The sequence below is a fragment of the Nelusetta ayraudi genome, unplaced genomic scaffold, assembly GCF_046127955.1.
Source record: "Nelusetta ayraudi isolate G7.1 ecotype Tasmania unplaced genomic scaffold, CSIRO-AGI_Nayr_v1 ptg000136l, whole genome shotgun sequence".
Taxonomy (NCBI): Eukaryota; Metazoa; Chordata; class Actinopteri; order Tetraodontiformes; family Monacanthidae; genus Nelusetta; species Nelusetta ayraudi.
The window spans coordinates 712,165-730,378 of record NW_027466186.1 but is presented as its reverse complement, the minus strand read 5'-3'; the positions used below and the strand labels follow the sequence as shown (position 1 = coordinate 730,378).

The 18,214-nt window shown below is 44.8% G+C and overlaps 1 protein-coding gene across 2 annotated transcripts in view; it reads left to right on the top strand.

Moving 5' to 3' along the window:
* The window catches only part of me1 (malic enzyme 1, NADP(+)-dependent, cytosolic), an 89,725-nt gene that overhangs the window by 58,183 nt on the left and 13,328 nt on the right, over positions 1-18,214 (top strand). Inside the window, exons 7-14 of one of the 2 annotated variants that reach the window (XM_076012886.1) lie at positions 4,048-4,157; positions 5,170-5,267; positions 5,408-5,521; positions 6,033-6,138; positions 6,370-6,512; positions 7,193-7,366; positions 7,944-8,042; positions 8,138-8,311. In XM_076012886.1, the coding sequence (XP_075869001.1) occupies positions 4,048-4,157; positions 5,170-5,267; positions 5,408-5,521; positions 6,033-6,138; positions 6,370-6,512; positions 7,193-7,366; positions 7,944-8,042; positions 8,138-8,305 (1,012 nt within the window). In that variant the 3' untranslated portion in view covers positions 8,306-8,311. Of the gene's footprint in view, positions 1-4,047; positions 4,158-5,169; positions 5,268-5,407; positions 5,522-6,032; positions 6,139-6,369; positions 6,513-7,192; positions 7,367-7,943; positions 8,043-8,137; positions 8,671-18,214 lie in introns of those variants that run through there. The other variant, XM_076012885.1, reaches the window with a different exon arrangement.

Below are 18,214 nucleotides of genomic sequence, written 5' to 3'. Positions count from 1 at the left end.
TACATCCTCATCTTTAATGATGGACGAGGGGACTTGAGAAATAACGTGTGCTGAGAGACGCCGGCCCTCTGGAGAGAGCGCGCTCAGGATTTATTAGGGCTCAAGCCACCAAGCCCCGTGGGGACGGTGCTACAGCACACAGGCGGTGTGTGTGTGTGTGTGTGTGTGTGTGCGTGTGTGTGTGTGTATATACACAAACACACATCTATGCACACAGGTTCGACAGCTGTGTTTGGACAGAGAAACCTTGCCTGTGACCTTCCCTGCGCAGGTCCACCAACTCTTTACGCGACTCGTGCATTCCCCCTCCGCTCGCCGTCGCCCTCCCGAGAGTCTGGAGGACGCATGCGCCGCCCAAATGCAGTCTATTAGCCGCACATTCCGATTTCATCAAGTCTCAGATGAAGGCGGATTGCGCCTCCCCGGGGGGAGCCGCGGCACTCGGTAACAAATCAGACGCAACACCGAACGTCTGAGCGATTCGCCACATGGGAGAGTGTCTCATGTTCTTTTTGTCATGCTATCAAACATCGGGGAACCATATTAAGCCAGTTCACTCGCGATGTATTCGACAGGTTTTGGACGGCGAGCAAGAAATAACATTCGGCGAACCATCCGGAAAACAATGAGGTGTTTGTCATTCATTCTTCCGTGTAATATGATGGCGGGTCAGGATGAAGTTTGGAAACACAAGGGGAGCCTTGTGTCACACCGGTCGGGTTTCCCAGATGTGTTAAAGTATGGCACGGGAAGCAAGGTTAGCGGCTCTTCAGCAGGTGTTTCGAATCTCAACCCCAGTGTGTTATTTTTCCTCGCTGAGGCTACAACAAGCTTGAGTCGTCACACGTGGAATATTTTCGTTGGTTTTGGTGGTTGTGGAGAGGGCGCGGGGTATTGTTTGACTATTAGAATCAGATCCATATCCAAAATAAATCCTTCTTCACTGCTAAATAAAGAGTCGCTGACGTAGAACGCGGCTCTACTCGAGATCGAAAAATGGGCGATTCTTTCTTGGATTTAAACGGTCAGTGCAGGAGAGAGGGCATGCAAAATTTGGTGTCCACATGAATTTGTCATTATGACCATGACTTCATGCCCTATTACGCAGGCGATCTACTCTCAAAGTGTTATTATTTATGGAAACCATGACAGTAAATCGATGTCTTTTTGAATCCAAAAACAGATGAATAACATTTACTTCCATGATGCAGTTTGACACTCCAACTCTTTTTATCCTCAGCCTTGTCGTTTATGTCCAAAAATGAACTGGCCTGATCGCGCGTTCACCTTTTTCCAAACTGTTTTGTCCGCTGCTAATTTTCGGTTCAACTGAAAGCAACCATTTTGCATCTGCTTCACCGTGCGATTGGTAATAACGATGATGATGATATTGCATTGCCTGTCATTACCAAACAAAGGACGATAAAAAATATTCGTCTTCTAGTCTGCAATCTTCACCGGGCACCTAGCGACTCGTTCCAAAACCTACATGTACGCTGTGTAGTAATGACACCACAGTTTGCAGGCTATGATTTGAAGTGTTGGCAAATAAACTTTGGGAAACCGTTTATCCACCCGCTATCGGGCCAAGACGACTGAAGGTAACGGGCCCGTCATCTGTTTAGCAGCTTTGGCTTGTTTTATGAGGGAACGATCGTTCTCCCTCTTCGCGTCCCCAGTCCTACGCCTCTGGAAGGTTACTGGAAATTTTCCCTCGGAAAACAGTCGGAAGTACGATCAGAGTTTTTACTCCTTTGGGTGCGCCCTCTGTAGTCAAGGCTTAGGCTGCGATACAAAGGAAACACCGCACTGTCTTTAGGTGGGGTTTGATCTTTTCCCACTGTCCACTGGAAAACAGTCACGTTGTCAGACGATCGGAGTTGTCAAGGAAAGACAGCAGGCTCTGAACGTGAATGAGCTCCAGGAGCTGCTTTTGTCATGACAGAGGACATCAACACACACACACACAAACACTCCTGACACGTTATGAAAACCCTCTTCCCACCTCTGGCTCTGCAGCTCTCTACACAACCCCAAAGTCAGTTTGTAGTTGCAGAGTGGCAAAAGTTCATGATAGTTCATCCAAATGGTGACTCATGAGTTCTTTAAATTAAAAATCAAAAAAAATAAACCATTTGACAAAAGTGAATTCACCATAGTTATTTTTGCACAGATCCTTTTCCATTGCCTCAGATCGCTCCCTGCACGAACTGGTTTGACCTCTCCAGTAGTGGGCAGCAGCGAACCCGTAACCAGAGGCCCGCTGCATTGGCACAGGGACAAAGGCCACATCTCTCCCCCGCCTGTCGCCTGTCTGCCGCTCCTGGAGCTCAAAGACAATGAAAACTTTATAGATCTCCTCTAGGCCTCGTTATTCATACACTTTGCACATGTCTCTCTGCGATTTAGCGCCGCTCTCTGCCTGATAGAAAACACATTTCTTTCCTGGGCCGCCGTTCTGCTGGCAGCGAGTCACTCGGGGCCGCCGCGCTCCGTGTCAGGAGTCTGTGTTTTTCACTGCGGCGGCGAGGAAGATAAGGGCTGAGCCAGCGCTGGCAGAATCCCGCTATAACACAAGAGTTTTTTTTATTGGCGTTGGACTCTGGGGTTGTTTCTTATCCTGCAACCCTCTTTCCTGTCCCGCTTCCGCTCCGGCTTCAAGTGTGAGGAGTTTAGCAGCCACTGTAACAAGCGGAAAATAGCTTCAGTGAATGGCAGAGCAGATTTTAAACAGGGAGCCTTTTCCTTATTTGGGGTATAGGTGTTTTTTTTTTTATAAAAAAGTAATAAAATAGAAACATGAATTTAGTTTAACTTTGGAATGGGAAAAAACGTCTCTTTTGGCTTTCAGCAGTTAATCCACCGAGTGAATGGGCTGCAGGTGTTCATTCCAGGGAGGGGGCAGGGAACAGTGGCCCTATATTGCTGCTCAAAGAAAGGAATTGCTTATACGGACTTACGTATAAGAGAGGAATCGTCACAGGCAGTTTTTTTGTTCTAAGGAATTTAATTTATAAAGCCCATGAACTCTGGATGTCTGTGGAGGTTTTTGGATGACAATCATTCAAGCACAACTGATCCACTATAGTCTCAGATGAAAAATTAAGATCAAAAAATGGGTTTAAGATGGGACCTTTGGACTCTGGATTTTACTGGCACATCGATGAAAGGTTTAACTCTGAAACGCTGAAAGCCCGTCTTCCGCCCTGGAGATGAAGCAGCAGCAGCAGCAGTTGCTCTGCACAAAAAAAAAAAAAAAAAAGCCCCCAGTAAATTCCTGGACAATAGTTTGTGTGCTGAAAGGCGCGGAAAGTGGGAATTCCTCTTTGTCACGGCCAAATCTAATTTACGGCCTCATAACTGTGGCTTATTTTCATTGTATGATGTTTTCGCAGGCGCTTATTGGGATGGGCTCCTGTGCCGCGTGTGGGATAGGTGGTCTTGTAAAGCAGAGCGCCGCTGCTTAACGGGGAGGCCGGGTGGGCTCTGTGTTATTTTTTTTTTTCTCCCTCCGCTGAGCCGTGTCTTTGTGCGACGCCGCTCGCTCTCTCTCTCTCTGACCTCCCCGGTCTTTTTGTGACATGTCGTCGTTAAAGTTGGGGGTAAACAGGTGTCGACTTGTCAAATGTGTGTCAAATAAAACAGGTGAAGCTTCCTTTAATTCCCACTTCTTCTTTTTTTTTTTTTTTTTAACACGGATTTCCACTAAAGGTCACATGAAGGCTCAGCAGCGCTTTAATATAGCTGTGCGCCTTTCGGAAACTTTGGTGCGCCCCGATGCCAGCAGCGTCGCCTCTTTTCCAGAGTGCGTCACAAAGGGAGAGAGCGCCCCCTGTGGGACTCGAGGTGCCGAGTTGCAGCCTTTGAAAGCTGAGGCTCCTCACTCTTGACTGTTCAAGCGTGCCCAAATGTCTCTGTAGTAACTTAACCCTCGTTAAAATCAATGGACTGTGTCATCTCTCTCTCTCTCTATATATATATTTTTTTTTTGTCTCTCCTCCCCCTCGTCGGGCCCCGTCAGATTAAACGCAGCGTCTCTGATTCCAGGTACGGGATGGACTGTCTCATCCAATTTGAGGACTTCGCCAATGTTAATGCGTTCCGTCTGCTGAGCAAGTACCGCAACAAGTACTGCACGTTCAACGATGACATCCAAGGTAACCCAGCACCTCCCTCTCTCTCTGTGTCTCACATACACACACACACACACACACACACACACGCACACACACACAGGACTGACAGTTCAAGGGGTGGCCAATCCCTGTTTATTATTATAGATTATTAGTATAGATATACTAATCTAGATTTACATGTATTTATGGCGCAGAGCCATCCCAAAAAAAGTCCCATATCATATCGTTTAACAATTGTTATGCAACCTTGTGTATTTAATGCCAACTCAATAGAAACATCCAGACTTAGACTTTGTTGTTAATTTTGAGAGAGGCGTCAGTACCCTTTGTGACATCACGATAGGCTAATTTCCCATTGTGCTTTGTTGTCGTGGCGTTAACGGCCACTTGAGGATAAATATTGGGAGTCGAAAAAAAAACCCAAAAAACACATGACATCAGTTGCACATCAGCCGGGGGTTTTTACTTCACACTGAGCCGGCCCTCAAAAACAAACCAAGCACTCACTCTCACCAGGTATTAAGTCACAACAAATGCTCCAATTGCAGTTGGATTGCCAACGATTGCTTCTCTTGAAATGAAAGGGGGCCTTCATTGTTTTATAGTGAACAAATTAACCTCCCCAGACTCTCTTAACATTGCACCGAGTGTATTGTTGACGTCCAAGAAACGTGTTGGTTGTTTTTCCTTCTCCATAAAATGTGTGAACTTCTTTAGGAATAATTTCACATAGTTTAAATTGCTGTTAGTTTTATTCTTTGCTGCCTTTGTTGTGACACAACAGGGATTTTATGTTGTTTTTACATTGGTACTTTTACACGCCATCCTCTAATTTAAAGGAAGAAATGTGTAACGTGTATGCGTTCGTTTGTGGCAGTTCATTCATCCCTCATTTAACCCATTTACTACTCAGGTATTTTGATAAAAATACATTATCTGGTCACCACCAGCATATCTTGAAGAAACAAAAGGGTCCAACGTCCTGTCAAAAAAAAAATCTAATTTCTCAACTCTGTCTTCCGATGTTCCTCAGGCACCGCTGCAGTGGCCGTGGCTGGACTCCTGGCTTCGCTCCGCATCACCAAGAGCAAGATGTGCGACCACACCATCGTGTTCCAAGGTGCAGGCGAGGTGTGTGCATGAGGCGCGTCGACAAACTGCTCGTGTTGCCTGAACATCTGGCGAAGCAAAGGGCCATTTTGGAGGAACTTCGGATCGAGGTCAAGGTTGAGATTGATTTTCTCTTTCTTTCCCTTCGTGTGCCCCTCCAGGCAGCGATGGGGATTGCTGAGCTGATCACCATGGCCATGGAGAAGGAAGGGCTGCCCAAGGACGAGTGTATAAAGAAGATCTGGATGGTTGACTCCAAGGGGCTGATCGTCAAGGTGTCAAACTGCCATAGTTCGCCATATATGAGGAGTCGATCCTCTCGTTATTTTTGCTTCTTATTTATTCACAAACAATTCAAAAACAAAGAGGTAGGGATTGGAGTAGAAAAAAGCAAACTGAGGAAAGAGATACTGGAATGAACAAGCAGGTTTGGCACCATAAGACTATTGGCTGATTTTATGGAACTGTATCCCAAAGTTCTTTCCCAGGAAAAAAGTCCCTCCAGAAGGTGAACAAGAACAGATGTTGTTCATCTGTTTTGTCCAAAGTAAACATGCCATCCGCCTTCTCTTCCACCTCAAACTCCCCCATCACCTCCTCTTTGGTATCATCCCATTCTATTTTGCTCTCCATCGACCTTCCTTCCACCAATCGGACCTTTAACTGGAGTTAAAACGTGTCTTTCTTTTGCAGCAGTTGAACCGGGTCGACAAAAATAATCTCCCTCATGAAGATGCCTGCTGTTTTTGATATGTTTTTTTCACGTCCTCCTCTCCTTGTCTTCAGGGACGAGACAACTTGACCCATGAGAAGGAGAGGTTCGCCCATGAGCATCCGCCCATGAAGTCGCTGGAGGACGTCGTGAAGGAGCTGAAGCCCACGGCCATCATTGGTAATGAGACTGAATCCTGAAGAGATTTTCCAGGTCGATGTGGTTGGATGAGTGACACTGGAAGATGGGATGCTGGGCATTCTTGAAATTAAATAATAATGTATTGCAATACAGATTTGGATCTGTCATCCTCCATCCATGTCCTTTTCTGTGGGGAAAATGTGCACGTTTGAAATTAGAGCGTAATCCTCACAAAAGGCCTGCGTTGTCCTGCGTCGCTTTGCATCTCAGGAGTGGCTGCAGTGGCCGGAGCCTTCACCGAGCAGATCATCAGAGACATGGCCTCCTTCAACGAGCGCCCAATCATCTTCGCGCTCAGCAACCCAACCAGCAAGGCCGAGTGCACTGCTGAGCAGTGTTACACCCTCACAGAGGTACTGCCCCCAACACACTTTGCTTGATATGGTGTCATCTGTTGCGTCTTTGCAATGAAAAGTCGATAACGTTAGTGCTCTCCCATTCTTTATCTAACGTAAGCATTTCAGAACAGTTTGGCTTGGCTCACTGAACGGTCCTAAGAGCACCGTTTCAATGCGCTACTTAACCAATCAAATGGCAGTATACGAAACCTAATAGCCAGTGGCCAATCACGAGTCAGTGACTTAACTTTAAGAATTACACTGTCAAGATGTAAATTTGATATCAAAAACAATTTTTAAAAAAAGGATTCTGCATTGTTTCAAACTCATTAGACACTATCATAACGTGTAGAGCAGCATAGCTGCATGTGCTTGCAGTGTTTTTTGTTTTTTTTCATGTGACACCACATACTGAAGAAGTCTAGTTTGTTTTGTTTTGCTATGATAATATGACAATGATAACAATACCAGCTAAAATCCAAAAACACTCAAGATATTAAAGGCCTAACTAAACATTTTAAAGTCTAGCTGGAACAACATTGGAAATGCATGCCTAGTTTCTAGCTAAAGATACATACTGGCTATGAGTCACTCACGGCAACTTGTTTGCAAGGAGGGGAAGTAATACCAAGTTAACCTGCACTGTTCCTGTCAAGTAAGCGAAATATAATGAAATGTGCTCCGTGGTGCCGCAGGGTCGAGGCATCTTCGCCAGCGGCAGCCCGTTCGACCCGGTCACGCTGCCTGATGGGAGGACCCTCTACCCCGGCCAGGGGAACAACGCCTACATCTTCCCGGGCGTCGGCCTGGGGGTGATCGCCTGCACCGTCCGACACATCGGCGAGGACATCTTCCTCACTGCAGCAGAGGTAACCTGCTCTCACGCGCACGCGCACGCGCACGCGCGTCAGTGACTGTGCACAGTCGGCTCAACATTCGTCTCTTAATTAAACAGCTGTCTGTCCAACGTCCTCCCATGGTCCAAAAATATACATTCGAGGCAAATTGAGAACTTTAAATTGTCCGTATGTGTGAGTGCAAGTGTAAAGGTTTTAACTTTAAACTTTAAAACAGTCTGTAAATAAACTTTGTTTTGAATAATTCTTCCACAGCATGACTTATTTATATATTTGAAAAAAAATATGGACCTAATTTTAGACATTTCTTGTCAATAAAGCCCGGTAGACCCGTCTTACATAAGATCATCCATGACTAACTGTATTGTGCTCACAATAGGATCTGACTCATAAACTTTAACAAGAACAGTTACAGAGGTTCCAGGTTTTATTCCCGTCTGTTCCCGTCTTTTCCGTCCTCCTACCGAATTTACCATCACTTAAAACAATCGCCCTCCACCAGCCACTTCACCCCTGTTGGAAACTTAGGGAATAATTAGGCTGCCGACCCATTGGCTCCTGTTTGTTTCTCCCCCCTTCTTGGCAACAGGCTCTTGCTCAGCTGGTGACAGAGAAGGACCTGGATGAGGGGAGGCTGTATCCTTCCCTCTGTTCCATCGGGGAGGTCTCGTTCAAACTGGCCGTCCAGGTGAGGTTGGATCGGCGCCGCATGCGCAGCACCTTGTAAAAAAAACCTGCCATGAAACCGACCTCAAACACCCCTCTGCTCCCTGTGTCTCCCAGATCATGGAGTACGCCTACAAGCACAACCAGGCCACGCTTCGCCCTGAGCCGTCCGATAAGGAGGCGTTCGTGCGCTCGCTCACCTACAGCACCGACTACGACGAGTTCGTGGTGGACTCGTACCGCTGGCCGGAGGACAGTGTGACCGTGCAGTCGTGCAAACTTTAAAGCACTAAAGAACTTTAAATATGTTATGCGACAGGGGATTTTTACCATGTTTTAAAGTCTCTGTGTACGACTCCACCCTCGTTATTGTATGACAGAGAGAGACAGAGCACTTCCTGGTTTACCTGCACGCCTCATCAGTCGGAGGCGAATTAGATTTTAAACAGAAACCTGTGATTAAACGTACGGGAAGGAAGTAGCTTGCACTGTTGTTTGGCAACGCATCTCATTTCTACCTAATATAATGAAGACAGTCATTCACTGGTTCCTTTAAGTTGTACTCTAACAGTCACGTCCCAACAGTAAGTTGAGACGTGACTGCGCAGACTATGATCTAAAACTATGTGCAATAAAAATAATTTTCAGTTAAGATCCCCACGTCTCCTCTCTGAGTAAATCAACTACTATGAAAAAGTAATACTCCACTGTCCTGGACTTATGAATCCACCTTCTTATGCTTTAGCGCCCTCCACTGGAGAATTTGCCTCATAGCAATATTTAATTTCGGGTCACTTTTTTTTTTCTTTTTTTTTAAATTCCAAATATGATCTTTATTAAGTCACTTTCAGCAAATAAATATCTGCTGTTTTTATAACTTTAAATTGAAATAATAATCTTACACAGACATGGTTTTGTTTGTAATCGTCATAACAAATTGTGACACACACACACAAAAAAAAACACACAACCAAACTGTTTTTTGTCAAAGCAGCAGGTTGTGGTTTGTGTGTGTCCAGTGCTGTCTGATTTAAACTGGGGACGATTTCACATTAATGAATCGATGACTGGCCAGACAGTCGGGACCACAGGCCTTGTTTGGCCCGGTGCCCTTCCCGGCCTCTGGGATCAATAGAGAAGCAAGCAGACCAGTCAGCTCTCTGCGTTCAGCGTCTCTCCTCGGGCATCACTCTGAGAGGCAAACATTTGTTTTCACAAAGCTGCGCCCGGGGCAACCAGAGTGCTGCCACCAGGATCAATAATATGGTCTCAACGTCAACACCATCCAGTCGCCAGCCATGCACGACATTAAATGCTGGATGAGGATTCTGACAAAAACGACTTTGTTTTATCAGTTTTATCAAATATCAGGATAAGTAAATGAGTACAAATAATGATGAAGTGAGTATAACTTGTTGTGTGTTTGGTGAAATGAGACCAAAGAAATTGTAACTATATGTTTAGAGCTTCTGCAAAGTGACGTTCTCCAATAGACTTTGTGAAAGTTCAATGTTTTGGGTTTTTTTGACTCTCGAAGGGGTCTCCAAACAGAGGGTTAAATGTGATTTTTTTTTTTTCTGCTGCTCTCTGAAAGTTTTTGGATGCAACACAAGTCTACTGCAGTGATCCGAGCAACATCTGAGTCAAGCAGGGACCTTTAACCATAGCCATGCTGTCCCAATATTGCCATTCCCCTGATGGATTTAAAGAGGATCAAAGAAATACAGATGCAGATCGAGGTGTCATAATAAGCTCCACTTCAGCCCTCACCAGTGCAAATTGAACACTGCTGTGTTCGCTGCTGTGCAGTGTGAAGTCCTCGCGACTGAGCTGATGCCGACTGTGGATCTTGTTGCGTCCCCGCTGCGTCCCTCCTCCGCGTCTCCTTGCTGGTCCCACTCGGGGGCCCAGTGACCGGCAGCTGTGAGGCCTCGCCACTCTGACCTTGTTTACAGTCTCGCCATTAAATGGCACATTGCTGAGACCTTGTGGTCAGTGCCAATCAGTGGAGGCCCCCGAGGGAATGTCGCCCCTGTGAGTCTGTCTGCCCATCCTCCCCGTCGCCTGTCTGGCGCGGAGCCCAAAGACCCTACTCCAATCTGCCGACCACCACCACACCCTGCACGGCCTACTTGCTAAACAGCATGAACCCTGCTGCTGGGTTCAGGACACACGAAGCATCCTTCCCCCCCCCCATTGCATTAATCCAGCTAAGGATTTTTATTCATTCAATTTCTCTAGAAATAATCTTGATAGAACAGTGCTTTTATTTTATTTTTTATTTAATCCCATTGCGCGGGTGTCGCGGAGCTAATGCATTGTGCAGCCACTGCCTTCTGCCAGCAGAGGGTGCTGCAACATCGTGTTGACAGGAACCGCACGGTACGATGGAGAATCTCCGCGTTATTCTGGAAACACAAATAATCACGTGTCGTGAACGGCACAGCTTTGCATGATCATTGCCTCCAATTCACTCCGTGTGCTTGAGCTGCTGATGAATCACACCACAGTGACGATCCGTTCAGTCACCAGAACAACCGACTCGCTGCAGGTCCCTCTGTTGAAACAGGCACTGGAAAATACCACAATCGTGACAGGCTCTTGTGTAGGTCTGCTTAAACTGTATAAGATGAAAGGCGATATCAGAAGATGTTGCGTCACAGAGATGTACTGTTGAGACGATGACTGGAACCTTAATTAATTATATTTTATATTTTTTTGAAAACATAACTTGGACATAAAACATTATTAAGGAATTAAAAAAATAATAATTGTTTGATTGTAATTAAATTTGTCGAATTAATTTGTGCAATTTGTCCTGAAAGTCGTGAAGTATGAAATCATTTAGCTGGTTGTCAAATACTACATTGCAGGAACTTGTGGTGGATTGTGATGAGGATATTTTTACTAAGCGAGATCCAGAGCCTTATTTATTTAAAACCAGCTAAGTATCGACGGCATTGTCTGAGGTGGCACTGTTATCACTTGGCCAGTGGTTCGCTCAAGAAAATCGTAATGGGAGTATTTTCTTCATGAGTTGTAATATTACATAATTATTATACATCATTATTTCAGGTGGTGAATGTGTAGGTCACAACTTGTCCAGAGAGCTGGATCACCACAACATTTTGAAATTAAAAATTATTATGACAATGATGACAATTTTTTATTACCATTATTATTATTTCCCACTTCAGCTGCATGTGTGGTATCATTCTGCAAACTAATTTAGTTAGCAGAATGATAAATATAAGATCAAATAAAAAATGAAAAAAAAAAAAGCGCCAAAATGTGTTGGGCACTGCTGCTGAAAACTGAATGTATTCAAATGCAGCATAACAAAATGTATAAATCAGCAAACTGTTTAATTGCATTAATAAATAACAAAGTATAATACTTACCTGACATGAGGAGTGCTCCACACTGGAGTCTCCTAAAACCGCACAATGCCGGCCTCAACCCTGACCTTTGACCTATCTATGGAAACCATTCAGCACCAAACAGCCAGTGACCTTGCAGACTCAGTAATGCAATAATGGGCCGCCTCACTTAAAATAGCTTGACTCCTGGTTTTATGCAACATTTCCGAGGTCAAGACTCCATCTTGACCAACGGTTATCCCCCGGAGGTTGACCGTGTTTATCGGCAAAAAGTTCCTCCACCAAGTGACCTTTTCTAGTCCAATTTCTCGCTCCGCCTTGCTGGTGGTGGACTGAATGAGGACAATTATAAAAAGAAGGAGAAAAAAAAAGTGCCTGAGTTCAGCAGCTTTGCGCAGGTTTGCCAGTCGTGCCGATGAGCCTGAGAGTAATGCGACGGGATGTCTGTGTTGGGCCGACAGTTTGCACGTCACGCAGGTTTTCGCCTGAGAGGCAGTGGTGGGCGCAGGTTTCCGACAGCCTGTTGTTTACCAGGCGGGTACCACACGCGGATACCAAGCGGGAGCGCCGGCGCCTTGACAACTTTTCCATAATTAGACGGCGCCTCGCACTCAGCGTGTGGATCCCTTTGCCGAAATCTAACGTGACATGTGTGATCACGACCCAGAGTCGCGTTCAATTAATTTCGGTGTGTGACGAAGAGCGCGTGGACATCTTCCCCCGGAGCCTCATCAGCGGAAAAAAAGCAACTGAAATAGGCCACTTTGTATCGCAAAAAAAAAAAAAAGTCGATTTTTGCCTGGCTGAACCTCTGTTGTGATGAAAAACTGTTTTTCCCTCCATTATTTGTACAGGACGCCGTTTAACCTTTCATCAAACAATTCAAGATTAGCAGAATCCGACGTGTTTCAGCGACGCGGCCCTCCGTTGCCCTCAGCTGCCGAGCATGTCTTTGCCGCCTTCTCCATGTCGGCACATGCTAGCCTGTCTTGTGCTTATTATTCCGCTGCGAGCTCCAGATGGATCAACACATGCTGAAAATATTACGGGCAAGACATTTGCATGTGACCTAAATCCCTCACTTCTGCTCCACCATGCAAACAAGTCAGTGCAAAGACATTATTAAACGAGCTCGCGTCGCACAGCACGATGTGCGTCGTCGCTAAAGTTGACCTTTGAAAATTTTGCCCGCTGGTGTCGGGTAAAATGTTGCATTTCCTAAATTGCTGCCCCTTTTTTTTTTATTTCAACACCCCAAATCCTGTATCATTGAGAAAAATCTAATGAAATTACATTAAGTAAGAGATAAGGAGATGATGACAAATAAATACACATTCATAGGAAAATAAAAGCAACAATCACATAGACACGTAAAATAAAAAACTTAAAAGGGGCAAAAGTCACATCAGAGTCACCTGCGTCACTGTACAGTTGTCTGTAAAGTGCATTAGCAAGGTGGGTGGGTGACGAGAGTAGCATTGGTCGTTCATATGCTCTGGCACTGGACCCCACATCCAGGAGAATGCTTTGGATTTTCCTCAACCAAGTCTCAATTTTGACAGCGAAATCAGACTTACGCTGTTTCTGGATGCATCTCTTACCAATCATCATACCTTAAAACAAAGCAGCCCGCGTGTTACAATCCAAGTTTTTCAAAGTACCATAGATGAGCGTCCCAACAGAGTAGTTTCAGGATCAGGTGTTATAATAATGTTAGACGAGGCAAAACATTTGGAAAATGACAGACCAAAAGTTGGGTGATTTCGGGCACGTCCAGAGGAGATGTGCAAGAGTCGCTTCTGCAGTTTTACATCTATAACGTTGTGGAGCAAGAAAGGGGAAAATGTTTAATCTCGTGTTTTCGAATGATGTACTCTACAAACAACCTTGTACTGGATCAGTAGCGTTGACTGAGTCAGACTGAATACTTTATTATTAGTTAATACTTCATCCTATGTTTCATCCACAATCTCAATACCAAGCGCTCCTTCCCAGGCTTATTAAATTTTGGTATATTCTCAAGAATCTAGAGTATTTAAGAAGTAACGAACCAGATTGAGACATAATGTCTGAAAAAAAAGTAAAAAAAAAAAAAAAGAGAGAGACAGAGAGAGAACATTTTTGAAAGCGACAGTATGGTATTGTTCAAAGCAGTGTCGTTCAACATAAAGGTCTTTTAAAGTAACAATACCCATACAGCTCCACTCTTTAAGGCTATGTCTGTAAGAGATGGAAAGGAAGCAGATTGGAGCGTGTACCGAGGTGTTTGGGGGCACAAAACATTTTCTAATTTGATTCCAGATCGCCTGAGTACTTAACAGAACAAAATTATCCTTCCTATGGTGGTCCTTGAGGATGACTAGAGGGGAGCAGGAAGAGAAGTCTTACAGGTCAGGCTTTTTTCAATGGCAAGCCAGTCCACCATGACATTGGCAGCCCGGTAGTGCTGTTAAAACATGGCAGACCCAGGCCTCTACGGTGATTTTTGAAGGTGTTTTTTAGAAATCCGACATCTTTGTATGGCCAAACAAACGGCATGATAGGGAAGTTGAGAAGTTTAAAAAAAGATTCAAGAATGAAAAAATACAGGGACATGCTGAAATAAATATGAAATAAATATAAATGTAAACCCTTGGTAGTGAGACCACCTTGACAGTGTTTACGCCCCCCAATCAAGGACATAGGCAATGTTCTCGATATTTCTATGTCCTCCATGAGTTTAAGTTTGAAAGGGGCGCTCGGGTTTTGGAACATTCTAATGCTAAGATATTTCACATTGGCAGAGGTTATTTTAAAATGTGTAGAAAACTTGATACAAGCTAGCTCTTCTGCCAGTTAGTAGTAGTAGTAGTAGTAGTAGTAGTAGTAGCTTATCTCCAAAGGTTGATGAGCAGGAGTAAGTGCAGTGTTGATTGTTCAGGGTCGGAAACAAAAAGGGCCACGTCATCTGCATATAAAGAAATCTTATGATTAAGATTTCTTACAGGCAAAATGAGGGCATACCCACTCACGCTAACTGCCAGGGGTTTAATGGCCAGTGTGAAGAGGAGGGTGATACTTTTGTTGAAGATTTTGTCGAAGCTTCGACCTGCTTAGAGGGGCGATAAAATTAGGCATCAAGGTGCTTTTTATCATGGGGCCAGATACACATATCAATGTCACATAATATCAGCAAACTAAATCATTTCATAACACGGGACCTTTAATGAAACCTGCATGCATGCCGGCCGTTGTTGTGATATGAATGGGTGTTTTTAAAGGTTCTCACGTAGGGATCATGGTCCAGAACAAATAGAACTGACCCACTAACAAGGAAAGGTGAGCCCACCATTACACTTGAACCCTCGGCAGTCGAGTCGTGACCACTGAGAGCGAGTCGACAATGGGCTGGAGCCCACTCCGAGGTCCTCTCTGTCGTCTGAAATCACATTGAGTATGCATGTGTTTTCATCTATTAACATGCATGTGTGTGGGACAATAGCCCGAGCCATTGTTTTTGCGGGACTTCATTAATTCTGTAATTGTTCGCCGCCAGTGATTTACTGCCAAGTTTTGTAAACATCAAAGCATTTGGTTCCTTTTTTTTTTTTTTTTACCCCCTTACCCTCCCAGAAACCATCATCCATTAAGTTAACATGCATATTAGATCTTGAGCTGAATAAGTTGCCTAATTAATTGTGAGAGGCAGCAGCAGCAGCTTCTGGTTGTTATGGCTATACAAGGTTGGTACGTGTGTTTGTTCTGCTGTGCTCGTGCACGAGTGTGCGCGTGCTGATTATTAAGGAGGGCAGTGAGGTGCATGTGATGGTAATGCAGCCTCCAGTGCTCTCCTTGCCCATTAATTACCTGGTCCTCTTTGATGTGGCCACGACCAGCGAGGTGGCCTTTTTCTTGCATCAGTTACGGCATGTAAATCCGTCAGCTGTGTTATCTCCTCGAGCTGCTCGAGGGTCCGCATGAGTTTGTCCACGGGACAGATGGATTGAATTACAAAGAAAAAGAAAAGAAGCAACTTCCGAATGCCGGTTGTAGCTGTAAAATCCTTTTTCACCGTAAGTCGTGGTGCTCTGTACTGCACCGCCGCAGTGTGGCGTTCAGACTACAATGTGTCATGGTTACAATTGCATGCAACTGCGCAAACAGCAGCTTTGATTAAAGCCTACAGTGGCGTGTGCGCGCACACGCACACACACACACACACACACACACACACACACACACACACACACACACACATTAAAAGTGTGTCAGAGACTTTCACACTTGTGAAAATGACTTGAGCAAAACATCTTTCCCCCATTTTAGAAATTTGTAATAATCATTAAACAGCAAAGGACTTTAAAACATGTTGAAATCACTTTTTTGATGCTTTCAGTATAGCTTTCATGTATTCTCTGGCAGGTACATTTTTGTTTACGTGGTGGGAACACCTGGTCAGCAGAGGGCCCTGTGTGTAAAAGGTCTCAAAAGCTGACACCGCTCACTAGCAGAGCAAGACGTCACAGCGCGAGTAATATTGACAAGCACAGATGCCGAGGGCTGATATTTGTTTGTTGCTGTTCCTACAGGTAAGACGCACAGACATCATAACTAAAATGCAATATTGAAGTGATATTATGTGTCAGGGCCTTAGACTGTGATTGTGATGTGGAATGATTCTGAACGTGACTTTGAATGGAGAGGAGTGAGTTCATTGTAATTCAATATGGCCGGCGTTGCGATCTTAATCCAATGTGGCCGATGACGTTAATGAAATTGAAAACGAGGAAATAGCGGTTTAAAGTAAAGGGTGAAATTTGTCAACATTTATGTATGGTTTGAAATGTTTAAAAAGCTTTATTTTAGTGTGAGTAATCCACAATTTTGTCCCAGTGTTTCTTATGAAGGCTTTTAGTTCTAATTACAACTGCAGTAGTCTACACATTCAGAAAAAGTGGGACCTCAGTGATGCAACATAGGCAACAAATTTTAACTTCTTTTTTTTTTTTTTTCTGCCGACATGCTGTACACAGTGGTGCATAATGGACATTTGCAGCACTGGTCAGTGGATGCCTCGCATCCTTGTGAATAGCACCTGATTGGCCTCTTAACCTTGTGCTGAATACTCCCTCTGTGCTCCACGCTCAGCCAAACGTTCAAGCCCACGCCGACAGAATGGCGTTCAGGTCCTATTATTTGATGAGAAATGCATGAATAAACCCAGACAGACTAAATCAATCAATACCGAGTGAGGAAAACAGTGGCGGAGTGGCTGTGCACCTTCCTCAGCTTGTGCATGTGTGTATCGGCTGCACGTAGGAGGACAGTTGTTGTTTTTTTCCCACTGGCTTCAGGCACAATGGACTCGAAGGTTAAGCCATTCTGTTACTGTGATGTTTTCTTGTTTCTGTACGTTTGGTTACGTGTGCTAAAACTGTAAGGTTCAACGCCTGCTCTACAATTCCCCATTAAAAAGGAGAAGAAGTGAAAAAAAAAAAAAAAGCAGCAGTATGTGATCTGCTAAAACTCTTACTGAGTTGTATATGCACTTTGGAATACAGCTGCTGTTGATAATCACCTGGTTTTGTGACCATAACACCCCCAAAATGCATCAAAAGTGAAATAAAGCTTACTGTTAAAGGTGGATGCATAGTACAAGGTACAGCAGGGAAATTATCAAGTTTTACCCCGTGTGTGTTTTTTTTTCTCGCGCTTTCATCCGTTGCAGAGATGTTGTTGAATGCGTTTATTCTTAGCCATATATTTAGCTAACTGTACACATTAGACAGATTAGCCAGCATGAAATCTTAAGTCGGACATTATACACCATTGATTTGCAGGCCATCGGCTCACTGATGCGTTTAGGTCCCACGCTGATTGCTACCGAGACGACCCTCGCATGAGCCCCTGGGCACTGAAATCGGAGATATAATGGCTCTGTACAATTTCAGATGAGGCTTATATGGAGCCTAAATGACGTAAACAAGTTTCGAAACGTCCCTCATTTAGGTCAGCGAGTCGACATCCGTCCATCACCTCCACCCACTAGGATTTTCTACCACCCAAAAGGGTGGGGGGGGAGGGTAGTTGGATCTATAAAAAGAGCTCCGGGTTGCTCATGCTTGGCCGCTTGTGGTCTGAGTAACGCTAATCCAATCAGATGAAAGACTAGTCAACATACAAGTTTTTCACTGGATACCTCGGCCTCTGCGCGCCCACCACAAACTCACTAGCTCCCTGTCAACTGGCTTGCTTCCAAGCTCTGCCATGGCACACCTAATTAATCTGACGCGGTGCTTTATGTGCGTTTTTCTTTTTCTTTTCTTTTTTCTTTGACGACTGGGCTCAGATTCAGAAGTTTTCTTTCACGCGAAAAAAGAGCGTGGGCCTTGTCCCATCTCCGTTCCGCCACACAATCTTTTTCTCCCTCGGCAAGCGGCTGCAATCTTCTTATCCGATTATTCCTTGTATGGTGTCGTATCGTGAGCCAGCATCCACGCGCTGGTTATCGACGTACGCTGGCCTCTGTTGCTGGCCCTCTAGCATCCTGTCCTGAAGGTCGAAAAAGAGCAGCAAGAGAAATACTATAATATACTGAGGATCCTAGTATCCTGCAGGATGCAGGCTGAGTAAGAGGTACCGCTTTAAGCCCCATATATACACACACATGTGTGTGTGTGTGTGTGTGTGTGTGTGTGTGTGTGTGTGTGTGTGTGTGTGTTTTAGGAGCTCCAAGCTCCAGCTGTTTTGGCTCCTGACATGTTGGCTGTTCTCTTCAGGGCTTGGTCACAGCCAATCATCTGCCTCCATCTAAGCCAATCAATTGCATCCCCTC